Consider the following 16,085-nt stretch of genomic DNA (forward strand, 5'->3'; position numbering starts at 1 on the left):
AGATTACATTAGAAGCAGATTAGATATACTTTATTGATGAGTAGTATGTAAACAAGGCATTGCCCAGGAAATAAATTAGATAAAACAGTACTAAATATGAACATATCAACAGTGGAAAAAACAACAAAACAGTTAAATATATACATATTGACAGTGAAATCTATACAGTACCGTGTCCCTATGATAGGGCAACAACAACTAACACAATGTAAAGATAGTAGTTACATTCAGTGTGCATAGCATAGTTATTGATGCTTTTAAATTATATTTAACCCTCCTGTGGTCTTCGGGTCAAATCTGACCGATTTACTACTTTCATCAATCATAACCTCGTCACCTTGGCTGGACAACCTGGAAGTCCCTTAATAGACTGCGTGTGGAACAGGGGAGGTGCAAAGCACTGATGAAAGTGTGGAACTACACCACAGAAGACACGTGCAGCTGTGGATCAGTGCAGACAATGTCCCACCTACTGGAATGTGCCGATGCCCCCCGGTGCAGTCCAGAAGACCTGGCAGAACCTACCCCATCAGCTGTGGCCTGTGCCCGATACTGGCAGAACGACATTTGAGATTGCTACGGACTCGAAGAAGAAGAAGATCAATCATAACTTTTTTGTTTTACATTCGATTGCATCAAGGCTTTATGATATCCTTCACAGTAGACATTTGAACATATACAATTGCTGATCACCACTTTCATTGAACTTTGGATGATTTAGTCAACTTTGTAACACCCATGGTGTTCCCGGCCCATAAAGAAAAGGAATTAGTAACCATCCGGATCAGAACACACACACACACACACACACACACACACACACACACACACACCACACACACACACACACACACACACACACACACACACACACACACACACACACACACACACACACTCTAGTGTACATGTCCCCCCCCCTTATGTGCCCATCACACCTGGCACACACACACACACACACACACACACACACACACACACACTCAGAACAATTTGACACATGTCCCGCTCTTATGTGCCCATCCCCCCACATGGATCACACCTGGCACACGCAATACATGTTCAGTGTCTGTTCTTTGTATATTTACTGCGGTGTTTCATGTATACCAGTAGTCTGATACAATATGTACAGTTTGAAAGGGTGTTAAATGACATGTGGTGATGATTAATGGTTTTTGTGTTAATGTAATAGCAGTTAAAACAGGACCGGTCAAATTTGACCGCCAACACCAAAGTAAGGGGGGGGGACACGAAGACAATAGGAGGGTTAAATGAACTGTTCCTCAAACTAACCATGTGACTTTTGGAGATATTTTGGAGGAGTACTGTGTGTGGGGGGGAAATACCTCAAAGTTTGATGCAGGGCTAAATGTCCTTTTTAGAAAATCTACTTCCTGTCTAGTGTCTACAGACTTCTAACCATCACAGGAATGTTCACCATGCAGTCAAACTCACTTTAACCCACAGCAGTTACACAAAAACAAATAACAAAAATGATCTTTACACAAAGTAACCCTGTGGATTTTAACAACATGTGTGAATAAATAGATTTGTCTACCTCCTTAAAACATTTGCAAAGCAATTTTTGAATGTTTGAGGACTTCATTCCTGAATCCTGCACAGTGCGGCTTTAAAGGTTTTTTTCCTAAGCTTCCTTAACTGAAAGAAAATGTAGTTGAAGTACAAGTACCTCTGAATTCTACCTAAAAAGGACATGTTATATTCATTTTCAGGTTCATATCAGTATGTAGTGTCTCTACTTTAAAGAGTCCTCCCCTGTTGATGTTCAGGTGTATATCAGTATGTAGTGTCTCTACTTTAAAGAGTCCTCTCCTGCTGATGTTCAGGTGTATATCAGTATGTAGTGTCTCTACTTTAAAGAGTCCTCTCCTGCTGATGTTCAGGTGTATATCAGTATGTAGTGTCTCTACTTTAAAGAGTCCTCTCCTGCTGATGTTCAGATGTATATCAGTATGTAGTGTCTCTACTTTAAAGAGTCCTCTCCTGCTGATGTTCAGGTGTATATCAGTATGTAGTGTCTCTACTTTAAAGAGTCCTCTCCTGCTGATGTTCAGGTGTATATCAGTATGTAGTGTCTCTACTTTAAAGAGTCCTCTCCTGCTGATGTTCAGGTGTATATCAGTATGTAGTGTCTCTACTGGGACATGTCTCCATGCTTTAATGTTCAAAAAGCTCTTATTTTTCTCATACTGCCTGTGCTGCAGCACCTCTTTTCACCCTCTGTCTGAAACCAGAGCCCAGTCTGCTCTGATTGGTTAGCTGGCCGGCTCTGTTGTAATTGGTCAACCGCTTAGAGATGTCCCCTCCTTTAGCCTATCACGTACAATGTGTTGAAGTGCTAGCCAATAGAAGTGCAAGGTTTACATAATGATGTCACTTTGTTCCAGAAGTAAACAAAGGAGTCCAATGGAGGCATTTGGGAAACTTTGGGATTTTAGCGTTTTCAGACCATAATAGCCCCTCTTTAAGGATCCGAGTACTTCTTCACCTCTGACCCCAGGACAGCTTGTTTTGGTGTGGTTTGGTCTTCACCTGCTGTCATCCCTTGTGTAATCTGCATGTTGGCTTCCAGAAAGATGCACAAATGTAAATTAATAGTCTGTTGTCAGCGTGGAGAGGGGCTCAGGAGTGGATGTGAGAGCGTCTGAACAGAAAGGTGTGGGAGAGACGTAGGAGAGTAAAGACTCAGACTGCTGGGTAAATATTGACACCTCTGATGTCTTGCAGTGTTGTGTTTATGGCCTCCGCTGGCAATTATTAATCGCCCACTAAAATAATAATGTACACACGAGCACAGAGACTCCCCTGGTTACTCTCATCCTTCCTTACTTTCATGTGTTTTCTCTGGAGTGGAAAAAAGAAAAAAGTGAGATCTGTGTTATTAAAACTGAACTCACCTCAGGTCAGTGTCAATCAAATGAGGCTTCTGTAATAAACACAGGACACTTTAGAGACAAATAGATCTTAAAATGACTGAAATGAATAGAGGCATGTTTTCTGTAGCGGTGATGATGACGTAAATGTTTGGATAGTACATTTTATTCACGTGTTTCAAAGTCATGTGACATAATCGACTAACTCGAAAATGATCAAGAATTAATTCATCTTTTTTTAATTCACGATTGCATGATACCTTGATATGGCATATGTTTAGTTTTTTTATGGATGAGACCAAAGCATTGTCCTTTGCTCAATAATAATAATAATAATAATAGGACCACAGCAACAGGCACAGCCACGACTCAGGATCCAGGGCTCAGGATGCAGGATCCAGGACTCAGGATGCAGGACTCAGGATGCAGGACTCAGGATCCAGGACCACAGCAACAGGCACAGCCATGACTCAGGATCCAGGGCTCGCGATCCAGGACTCAGGACCACAGCAACAGGATCAGCCACGATTCAGGATCCCGGCGTAGATAGACACCAAAAAGAAATGTGGGGGAAGCTGGGTTATTGGGAACATGAGAGTACACAGGTACAGACAGAGAGAAGGAAGAAGGAAGGTGTCCCCCGACAGTCTAAGCCTATAGCAGCTAAACTAGGGGCTCTTAAAAACGGATAGGATGTCTGCCGCCCGAACACAAACTGGAAGCTGATTCCACAAAAGTGGAGCTTGATAAGAAAAGGCTCTGCTAATCAGGTGACAGGTTAAAATGCATCTCGATGCATTGAGAAAGTGCAGCAGTAGCATCCAGCCTGGAGTGTTTCTATAACAATATTCAAGGCGTTAGCAACTGTGTTACACTGGAAGTTCAGCTGTTTGTGCATCAGCCTCTGCAGCAGCTTGCTTGGCGGATCACTGCTAGTCATTCGGTGAATTAGAGCAAAATGTAGGATGCTTTTTTTATTGAAATGACTTGCCTGTAACGCGAATAGGAGAGTACTTAAAGAATAAAATAGGAGACAGTGAATGGATGACATGAAACAAAGGAAAACATAAGATTCAAAGATTCAAACCTACAGTGTAGAAATGGCAATGAAAATCTTCTGACCTGATCTCCTCCAACAATGCAACATATATAATAAAATACAAAAATACAAAATAAAAAGTAGTGCAAAAAGTCTATATACATGTCAATAGAATACACTTTTTGCACTACTTTTTATTTTGTATTTATATTTGCAAGGCGTCACACATGAGTGCTCTTAACCAACTTTCAGCAGGTTTGGAAAAGCATTAAAATGAGCCTGTTGTGAAAAGCAACAAGCTTGAATTCAGGGTTGGGTTTAAAATCTATTCTGTTACAAATACCTGCAAAATTGTAAACAGTAGCCTAATCTGAGTATTTATTTCTAGGAAACCCTGCCTTTCATGAAGCATATTCAGGCAGTAGCACTAACAATGAAACACATGATGAGCACATACTACAGTTTAAAAAAGCAGAAATAAAATCTGAGCTCCGTTTTACTTTAACACACACACTTAAAGGTGGGGTAGGTAAGTTTGAGAAACCGGCTCGAGATACACTTTTTGTTATATTCCATGGAATGCTCTTAACATCCGATAGCAATGAATATCTGAAGTGCTTTGACAAAAAATCCATAAAAAAAATGTCATCTGTGGAAGCTGTAGTACTGTAAAAAGCACGACCAATCATCTGAGCCGGCCCGGCTAAAATAACTGGATGGCCTACCTGCCTGTCAGCCTTCCATCTGTGCACAAACTTAACCCTACCCTACCTTTAAGCTCACACACACTAGTTACCTTTTTTTGTATCCTGATTACCGTTACATGTAATCCGTTACACGTCAATCCTGCACGACTCAACGGCTGAAAGTGATCATCCCTGATAATGAGTGTTGAGTTTGGTTAGTTCACATCCATTAGTGTTGATAATCAGCAGTGTCCTGACCCCGGGGAGTATGTATTAAATGTAGGATCTGTGTATTTGAGCTCTCACTCTCCATGTGTGGTGAGAAAAAAGCCCATAGGTTTTTTCCCAAATAAGGCCTGAGTGTGTGCTGGTAGTATTAATAGAATAAAGACTGCTGCTGCTGCTGGGGAATATTTGTATTGACCTGTTGAAAGACTTTATCTGATGCATGCCGTTTCCATGGCAGTGCGGGGGCGCGATGCTTCGAGGCCGCGGCGCCGTGTGCAGCTGCAGCAGGGACACACCTTTTTTTAAATGTCACATTTGGACAGTGTGTGAAGCAGGAGTCAGTGTTTTCCACACGTGAAGAAGACCTTTACACTGCAGCAGTCAGCCTGTTGTTTCAAGGTTCAAGGCTTTTATTGTCATGTGTGCATTGTTGTTATTAAAGTAGTTTCTATGCTTTTATTTTAAAGGTATGTTTGGGCACTGGGTGATTAGAGCACCTGGTGTAATTGTATATATATTGGAGACAGGTGGAGGTGGGAGTAGAGCACTAGGAGGCACATGGTTTTTTATCAGGGTGTTTCAAGACACAAAAAAGGAAAGGCTTAAGGAATGAAATATAAGGAAACCTGTTGAATGTACTTTGTTATTGGAATAAAATGCACAAACGGAGATTGTTGGCTAGTCAAAGTCAAAGTCAACTTTATTGTCAATCTCACAATATGTTTGTACACACAGAGAGATCAAAATACTGTTTCCCACAGTCCCGAGGTATACAAAAACTCGCACATTAAAATGCAAGAACACTCAATAATTTACAAAAAACCCACAAAATAACCGTTTACTTCAAGTAAGCAGGATATATATATATACAAAAAGATTATGTACATAGTGCAAATGAGAGTGCAAAAATGTCCATAGCAGCGTAAAAAGTGACTGGTGCTGAGTTTTTAGTGTCAAACATTGATGACCTTGCACCCAAGATGAGATGCCAAGTATCTGAACTAGCATCACAGAGCAGCACACTGAGTTTAATGGATGTTTCCTTCTGCACTTTTTCTCTCACGACAACAGGGCATGTTTGGTTTGTTCTTTGAGGAAAATAGTTTTCTTGAAGCTGTTGTTGGCCTGTGGAGAAATGTAATCATAAGAAATGACTCTGGAACAACTGCAGATAGAGCCATAAGAAATGAATGCAACTGATTATTTAATGTTTGATGTTGTTTTTATAGGCAGTCATTTAAGCTTTGTTAGTTCCAGGTTTAATATGTGCAATGAGTTCATTTCAATAAGTTCTGCTATAAACATTGAACCAGTCCGGCCCTCGACTAGTACCCATTTTTTTATTTTGGCCCACTGTGTATTTGAGTTTGACACCCCTGGTCTAACTAGTGCCTCAGCGGCAGTGTTATTTTAAGTGAATGATCTGTTTTATTTCTATATGATTTTGGCCGCTACACAGCCCTTAGTGGGGTTGTGTCATGGTGGAGAAAAAACCCAGAGCAAATACATCCTGCTGAGGATATGCCTCCAACTAATTTGTTATGCTAATGAGCAGCTGTGGACAAGAACACATATTGATTTCTATCATTTTCAGTTGTCAAGAAGCATTTCTCCCTATCAAGCTTTTAGGACCAAACATGTGTGCAATACACTATTAGATTAGAGATGAACAATTACAATGCTGCAGCTTTAAATTCATTGCATCTTCAACTTTAGGCGCTTTTGTATTTGCATTATTTTATGTGTTTACTTTTTATAGTGTATTGTTGGAGGAGTGGTAACTACATTACGCTGTCGTTTTGTGCAAATGACCAATAAAGGACCTGAATCTTGAATGCATAGACGTTCTTTTTAGTTTGAAATCTTCCTGTGTATGGACAGCCTTGTCTTTTTGACACATCTCTATATATGGCTTTTAACCGTGGCTGGCTGCTCCACAAGTGATTTGTCTTATTCGGTGTAAACTATGCATGAGGGAGGTTTTTTTGTTTGTTTTATGAACACTTAGAAATAATTGTGCAGCTTGAGAGTCTTCGAAAAACTATTTGCCATAAACATTACCCTCATTGTAACAGCAGAGCCAGAAGCACAGTTTTACCAAAAGTGTATTTTTACAATGGAGCATACAAACACTTAATTATCACACACCCGTTAGCACCAGTGGCTGCAACAAGACATCTTCAACTTCACATCTAATATGTGTTGTAGGAGCATCAGCTGTTTCTCTGTCAATAATATGCATGAGGGAGTTTTAATAAGATGCTATTTGTAAAGCGTTGAGGTTTTTTAGTTTGCTTTTTTCTCCTGGCGAAGTTGTGAATTTGATCGTGTCTTTTTCACTGTTGTTGTGGCAGAACAATGAGTCAGCTTATTATAATTGCAGTCATGATTAAGCAAAACTGACTTGCATTAATTGGCTTACATGTGCCATCCAAACACATCCATAAAGGTGTACAGGGCTGTGTCTATTACCTGGCACTGTTTACTGTCGTTGCTTGGGTTTTTGGAAAAGAGAATAGCCATTTCTACCATTGGCATAAATGGTGATACCTTAGGGCAGGGGTCGGCAACCCGCGGCTCTTTAAGCCCTCTGCTCTGGCTCCCTTGAGCTTAGACAAAAATAAGAAGGAAATAAAATAAAAATATTTGCAGGACTATATTTATATTTTGTTGCACGGTTGAAAATGTTTCGTATCTTGTATTTTGAGGTGATACTGTGACACATACATAAAAAACAAAACGGTTTTAATTAGGTCAACTAAAAGATGCGTCACATCCTGCTACGGTCCCGCACCAGCGCTTTTTCTTACAGGCGAATAACCTGACCCCCGGCTCGATGAGCGAACTATGGATAAATCAAAGTATCGGAGGAACACAGAGGGTTTAATTCTTCCCATTTTAATTATATTCATTTTCTTCAAATGTGCAGAGGACTCCCCAAGTGCTGTGTTGATTTATTTTAAAGTAGGCCTGTGTATTTTTTTTTAATTCTCCTTATAAGAGTTATTTGTTTATTATTAGAGGCAAACAGTTTTCTACAGTATAATGTAATACATAATAAATGCAAAAAATCTGTAGTTTGTCTATGATGTAACAATATATACAACTTTATAAGCTAACAAGCTATCAAATATGTTTTGCGGCTCCAGACAAAATGTGTGGAAAAGGGGGCAAAATGGCTCTTTTGGTCAAAAAGGTTGCAGACCCCTGCCTTAGGGAAACATTTCTCTGTGTGAAACTCTATTAGGGAAGAACAAAGTCAATGTTCAAGCGTCCAAACCAAAGAATATAAACCTCTCTTTCTGCTGTTATTTCTCAGTCCAGCTGCAGCATAACATTGTTTCAGTGCGATAAGAAAAGCAGAAATAGCAGAGTAACCTTTTCTAAATTCACCACCCTCTCTCGCCGTCTCACACCTCATTTCTTTATTCTCTTTGGTCGTGCTTTTGCTTCCCTTTAGTCTTCCACCAGTCACTCCTCCCTGTGAGTGTGCTTGGTTTTCAGCACGGAGACCTGCTGCTGAGGGGTTTTTGACTTGATAAAGACGTGCTGTGTTTGTTCAGTTTGTTCCGGCAACAGAGAGGCCGTGGTGTGAATGTGATTCAGCTGGCTGACTCAGCCCATTAAACGGCTCTTTGAAAAGAAAGGGCTGCTGGCTCTGTTTTGCAGCTCGATGCCAGTCCCAAGGCCCGCTGTATGCCTGCAGCTGAATGGAAACAATGCCTTTTTTTTAGCTGCGGTGCCTTGGACACATGACAGCTTGCAGGCCGTTTGATAGGTGGAAACTTGGACAGGATCAACAAGAACAACACGAGGAATGCAGATATATTCGCTTCAAATTAGCCAAAGCATTGTTAATTCTGGAAATGTGTTAAAGGTCCCATGTGTTAAAGGTCCTCATGCTTTTCTGGTTATTACCCGTCCCCTTGTGTGTTATGAAGGTTTTTCTGCATGTAAACGGTCTACAGGGTCACAAACCCTCAAAGTTACACCCTGTAGCGAGTAAAACTCTAACACAGAAAAGACCTGTCTGTGCTGCCCCAGAACGCCTCGTTGGAGATTTCTCTTTTTCCATTTTTTTTCCTTCCTGGTCACTGTGACGGAGATCCTACCACACACACACACACACACACACACACACACACACACACACACACACACACACACACACACACACACACACACACACACACACACACACACACACACACACACACATACACATACACATACACATACACATACACACAGACAGCAGCGAAACTGTGGCGCGCTGGGGGGGGGTGCTAGAGGAGCCTTGCAGCGGAGAAACTGTGGCATGCTTACACTGTAGGTGTGCCGCATTTGGGGGTGCGGGTGCTAGTGGAGCCTCGCAGATGGGGGTGCTGCAGCCCCCTCAGCACCCCCCCTTCCCGCGTCCATGGTGCTCAGGCTGAGTTCAGGCTGGCGATGTCTCGCTGTCTCGCAGACCCCACGCAGCAACCAGGAAACGACACCAGTTCACACTGTCCGCTCCTCACAGCAGCGAGCCGCGCAACGTCCCGCCAACACGGCACCCAGACCCCACGCAGCATTCTCATCTGTTTGTCATTACTGGTGTCCTTTTTCTGGTTGCTAACGCCATTGTAACACATAATCACTGATGTTCCGCTGTAACGGTGGTGGACTCATCAGAACAGAGTGGGCGAGCTGACCAATCAGAGCACACTGGGCTCATAGGGAGGGGGGGGGGGGGCAGGAGCTCCAACAAGGCGTTTAGGACAGAGAGTGAATACACATACTATACAGAGATGCTGTATGAGAAACCAATGTGAGTTTGGAACATTGAACAATGTAAATCTATTTTAGTAGACCTCAACAATGGAATTATGATCAGTAGAAATGGCCATGACATGGGACCTTTAAGCCGTGTAATAATACTCAATAACTACGTTTATTTTCAAACAGAAACCAGGTTATTTATGGATTCAGAATGTTTGAACATACGACCCTGACCTTCATTTAGAAGAAAAATATGTTTTTTCTCAACCCAAATTTGGAGGACGAAGAGGAAAATCTGCCTCAATTTCTGAATGACTTCTTTAAATAACTGATGTCTGTGGCGCAGGGGGTGAATAAGTGTCAAACAATAAGAGGGTCAGCCATTAATGGTGTAAAATGGCTTGTATGAGTTTCTTTTAGTAGGATTGTTCAATATAAGCATGCATCACTCCTGTATTTGTAATCTTTCCCTTCCTCTCACCGTCCCGCTGTCTCAACAAAACTGCCCCTTTTTTTGTTTTCAAAGTTTTACAGGGGGCCAGGGGCAGATTTGAAACCAGAATCTATGTTTACATTCTTGCACCAGATTCATAAACACCTGCTTACACACATATTGTTCTGTGTGATAAATCCCACATAATAAATAGCCCTCTGTGCAGCTGTTTGGAGAAGAGCCGTGCTTTTGTCCTTGGCTTGATGTCTGATACTGCAAAGAAACAGGCTTAACTCAACACTTAAAGTTGTATAAGTCAATATAATAATGTGTGGTGTGACTATATGTACATAAGTTTACTTGGAGTCAATGAAAACATGTTGAATATACTGAACTCTGTAAATATTGAGACTGTTAAGATGAATGATGACCAGATTTACCCAGAGACCTTCTGACCTGAGAAGTGGTAATAATATGTGTTGTGTACATAATAATAATAATACATGACACTTATATAGCGCTTTTCTAAAAACTCAAAGAGGCTTTGACAGAGAATCACTGGCTTCCAGTAACTGCTAGAATCCACTTCAAGACACTGGTAGTAGCGTACCATGCTGTGAATGGATCTGGCCCTTCCTACATCCAGGACATGGTTAAACCATACACCCCAGCACGTGCACTCTGCTCTGCATCAGCCAAACGGCTCGCTGCACCCGCACTGCGAGGGGGACCCAAGTTCCCATCAGCAAAAACACGTTGGTTTGCTATCCTGGCTCCAAAATGGTGGAATGAGCTCCCCATTGACATCAGGACAGCAGAAAGCTTACACAGCTTCCGGTGCAGACTGAAAACTCATCTCTTTCGACTCCACTTCGAGAAATACAATGACTAACAAAGCACTTATATACTAATAAAGGACTGGCTTATCTAAAGCCTGTTGAGTAGCACTTGAAATGTGTTGGCTCTATGAAACCTGATGTACTTATATGATTCTGTTTTCTTCAAGTTGGTATCTTCTTGGTCGAATGCACTTATTGTAATTCGCTTTGGATAAAAGCCTCAGCTAAATGTAATGTAATGTAAAATAACACAAAAACTGAGAAAATACGTAAAGAGACAAACAAAAAACGTATTATTATGAATCCCATTTGAGAGTGTTTAGAAATCTGAATGGAGTTGACCCAATGAACTTGTGTTCTAATAACTATAGAGAGGTTTGTGGCAGAGTTGACATGTGTTGTATTTGTTTTACATACAGAGAACATTATCTTAAATAGTCCCTGTTGCTTTGGAAAGAGAAATGAAACCAAACGGAAAATCTCTCATCTGGATGTGTGCGAAAATTGTGTTCAAACCTCTGCTAAAACAGAGGAAAGAATATTTTTTCTTGTTCAAATAATTCATTTGATTGATTAAAAACATTGCTAATAAAGTCCTGTTTAATTAAATTTGCTGAGATTTTAAAAAGAGCTTTGGTTTAGAGATTTATTTCATGTTTAAAATGTATATTTCTGTGCTTAGTCTGCCTAATTTATGTAGTAAAATATTCGTAAACAAGGCCGCAGTGTAAGTGTATTGTTTGCATGCTTTATTTATTTTAATGACTATTGCAAGTTTAATGCATCTTTCTTGTCTTCAAAGGGTTTTCACCTAAAAGACCCATTCAGCAACTAAATGGAAATTAGTTTTCAAGTAAACTACTGCAATAAAAGACTGAAAAAGTAACTGTCATTGGAGTGGAATCCAGTTGCAGATCCAGTAGATGTTTCAAGTCCCTTTCAAGTGGGGAAACTGCACCGAAATCAGAGAAGACTTGACAGCTGTAGTTCAATCTGGAGACAGTCCTTTGATGTAACAATATATATGTACTGCCGGGAATACACAGATGCATGTAATGGTGTTTGGCGATTAGACCCCGATGTGCTGGAATATTATTCGGGAGGGGAAAAACCGAACCGATGAACCCCCCCTGGGGTCTAGACCCTGGTGGTGGTGAAGGCATGAAGGGATTGATGGTGGTCGGTCTGAAGAGGAGTGCTTTAAGCTTGACCCTGGTTTCAGAAGAACGGGAGGTGGAGGAGGGCTGCGTCGAGTCATCTGAAATGACAGGGGAGAGAGCAGATTTAAAGGTTTAGCAATGCACTATGATAGGCTTGTGGGAATAGAGTGAAGTGATAGGTTTAGCTGAGGGGTGACGGCCCCCGATCACTGATTGAGAGGAGAGAGAGAGTAGTAAGCTGGAAATATGTGAATGAATGACTAAAGACAGTCTTCCTGGTTGAACTTGCGCTAAGCTTCATTTAATGTTTCTCTCTCGCCCTCTTCCACAGATAGTGTCCAACGTGCTGATCTTCTCGTGCACCAACATCGTGGGGGTATGCACTCATTACCCCGCCGAAGGGTCGCAGCGACAGGCCTTCCAGGAGACCAGGGAGTGCATCCAGGCCCGCCTGCACTCCCAGAGAGAGAACCAGCAGCAGGTGAGACACAGCCAGGGTCGGGAAAAAGTGATCTGTTGCAATTACTGTAAAAAGACATAATCAGTAAGTGTTAGGAATATGTCACCGGCTTGAGCTTCAATCTCAGGATCCATGTGTTTCTGATCCTCTCCAGAATGGAAGTAGTCATCACATACAGAGCATCAACTAGTTCCTGAACAGTGTCCTTCACATGCTGATATCCAAGAGAGGGAGTTACACAGTCACAAGATGGAGGAATAGAAAGCAGTATTCAATGTTTACTTCAGATTAGCTCCACGTCAGAAATGATCATGCTTGTCATATGTCTATCTCCATAGAGGCTGAATCATCATGTTAATCACATAGCTATCATATGCCTAAAACAGTCCTGATGCTCTTCTAGGTAATCATACATCCTGTCATGTACACAGCTACAGTTGGGATACCTTTGTTAGCATGTGGACTCTCATATTGGAAGAGGACATTCACTATTTTCCTAACAGTAACTTAATCTGAGTATCAAAATGTAAGTAATGTAACCTGATCATTAGGCTTTCCGTTAGTTTTGGTATTACCTCAATATCAAATGCAATGTCAATAAATGCAAGAAATACCAATAACATGTTTTTTATTAAAGTGTTTTATGTGAGAAAACTGAAAAATGTGACCTTAGAAAAGAAAATATATTTAGGATCAAAAATGATTTTATTGATAGTAAAACCTGCCTTTCATTCATCATATTCAGGCAGTACACCAGCAAAAAAAGCAGAATTAAAATCTGAACTTTCGGGGGATTAAAACATTGGTATGGTGTAATCTTTGCTAATGTATTGATCTTTACATCATTTTAAAATAGTGCTTCTTGCTGGACAAAATCCCATTTTTACATGATGGGAGTTTCAGTTTTTTTTCAACTGATTTCGTTTTGTTTTTTTCATTAAATCACTGTTGGCGAGTGATTAGCTGTACAGCATATATCATTTCACTGTCCTTTCCTTTAAACAAGTTCAAGCCAATGTTGGTTTCTGCAGTTTTAGCTGGCACATTTCACAAAATGTTTTCCAATGAGTCCAACCAGGGATAAATACCTTCCATTAACCCTTAGATGCATAAGTGGGTCTTTTTTTACCCGGTGAGGTGTTTTTTTTTAAGTATCTTTGTAATTACATTTTTTTTATCATTTCATATTCCAGCTATTCCTCAAAAAACATGTTTTGGATATCATGCCATTCTAATTTTAAATTTACATTTGAAGAAATTGTAGTTTTTGTATTTCTACCCCAAGCTTCCATAAGTGGGTCAAAAATGACCCACATGCATTTCCTATGGGATCCTATGGGAACCTTTGATTCTTATCACCTGTTGCTGTCAGGAATACATTCACTGTAGGACAAACAGACTACATCACAAGTGACACCTCTCAGGAAGATTATTTTACACAGCAAGCTCTGATACCTGTCAGTATAATAATAATAATAATAATACATTATATTTGTATAGGGCTTTTCAAGGACTCAAAATCGCTTTACAATATAAGGGAAGGTTATGGTGGGGGGTATAGGACTATCAAACTTGATCAACCGGCATGGATTGATGGGGGGGGGGGCTATGAGTAGACAAGAGAAGAAGAGATGAGTTTTGAAAAGGGACTGGAATACTGTGAGGGTCTCAGAATAACGGAGATCTTTGCATCAATATGTTCAAAAACGTTTTTTTTTTCAAAATGTAAAAGAAAATTATAAATAGTGAAAAATGTAATATAAAATATTTCTAGTGTGAACCAAAATATAATACTAAATATAATACAAGTGATTTTTCTTAACCAAAATGACAAACATGGCATAAAAACACATATTATTCTAATACGGGTCCTTTTTGACCCACTTATGGAAGAGTGTAGGGTCCAGTCACTCTAAGGGCATCGAAGGGTTAACACCATCAACCTAAGATCATATTAACATATTTGCATACAGAGGATCTATATTTCTACAGCTGTGGTTTAGAAAGGTTTTTTTAAGACCTGCTAGAGGTAATTGCCAAATCATAATGGCCTAATCACTGAGTAGTTATTGTATTCATTAGAGGGTGTTAGTCATGCTGCCTCCACCTCTTAACTTAGCGTGCACTTATTAATGTGCTTTGACCTTAAAGCCTTGGTCTGGACCTCTGAATCCTCCCACTGCTCCAAGTCGACTGAAGATGGAAAACGGTGCGTAACGAATTTAAATATCTGTCTGATATCTCCTCTTCCCACGCTCTCCTGCAGGAACGCCTTCTGCTCTCGGTGCTTCCCCGCCATGTCGCCATGGAGATGAAAGCCGACATAAACGCCAAGCAGGAGGACATGATGTTTCACAAGATCTACATCCAGAAGCACGACAACGTCAGGTAACACCGGGAGGCATATGGAGAGGAGGTGGGGCGATTAGGGGAAACAGATTGGAGATGCTATTAATAGAACATGTGTTACCTCGGGAAAACGGTAACAATGAACACACACACACACACACACACACACACACACACACACACACACACACACACACATACATTTAGACACACACACACACATACATTTAGATACACACACACAAATATTCATTGCTTCTTTAAAGGAAGAACACGTTATTTAGTTGGCATTGAGAATTGTATTGCAGCTATTGGGGGTAGGGGAGTATAGTTATTGGTATGGTGTCATTTTTGGTAATTTATTGATCTTTACATCATTTTAAAATAGTGCTTCTTGCTGGGAAAAATCACATTTTACATGACATGAGTTTCAGGTTTTTCTTTTTTTTCACTAAATCACTTTTGGAGAGTGATTAGCAGTACAGAAGATATAATGTCAGAGTCCTTTCCTTTGAACAAGTTGAATCCAATGTTGGTTTCGGCAGTAGCTGCTATAAATAGAATGTGTGTTACCTTGCAAAAACAGTAACAATACACACACACACACATTTAGATACACTCACACATTTAGACACACACACACACACTGCTGTTCATGAGGCACATGTAGTGTTCCAAAAATTAATATTCAATGCTTATACAAACCTTTTTTCTTTCTCAAGCTTGCATTGAGCGAGCTTTGGTCAGGAGAGGAGAAAGATGACTGAAACAATACAACATAACAACAGTGCTTTGTGTTCAGTAGTACTACGGTTTATTACTATCAATACTGAGTGCTCTGGAGAGGAAGATATACAGTACTCAGATACGATGATTTTGAGTTTCTAAGGTACTCAATCTGATTCAGAAAAGTCACAACTAATGTATCTAACAGTGATGCTTTATAACCATTTAAATTGAACTAAATTCACCGTACTGTACTTCTCAATATACTATACTATCACTATACCCTCATTACAATATCACTGTATATTATAAATAATAAATCGGAGTGAAAAATTGAATTTCCCCCAGGTGGATAAATAAAGGTTCATCTTTCTCTTATATTACTCACTATATTAAACAACATCTTGATTCTCTCTTTACTACTCATTGTACACTATACTCACATTACTATATCACTATGCTACTCACTAAACTATACTGTGCTATGCTATACAACATGACTTTACTCTC

At 40.3% G+C, this 16,085-nt stretch overlaps 1 protein-coding gene across 1 annotated transcript in view; it reads left to right on the forward strand.

Annotated features, from left to right (window-relative positions):
• Positions 1 to 16,085, forward strand: part of adcy5 (adenylate cyclase 5) — a 116,615-nt gene that overhangs the window by 53,496 nt on the left and 47,034 nt on the right. Inside the window, 2 exon segments of the mRNA XM_034146278.1 lie at positions 12,372 to 12,521; positions 14,767 to 14,888. Of these exon segments, the coding sequence (XP_034002169.1) occupies positions 12,372 to 12,521; positions 14,767 to 14,888 (272 nt within the window).

This window comes from Trematomus bernacchii, unplaced genomic scaffold, assembly GCF_902827165.1.
Source record: "Trematomus bernacchii unplaced genomic scaffold, fTreBer1.1, whole genome shotgun sequence".
Taxonomy (NCBI): Eukaryota; Metazoa; Chordata; class Actinopteri; order Perciformes; family Nototheniidae; genus Trematomus; species Trematomus bernacchii.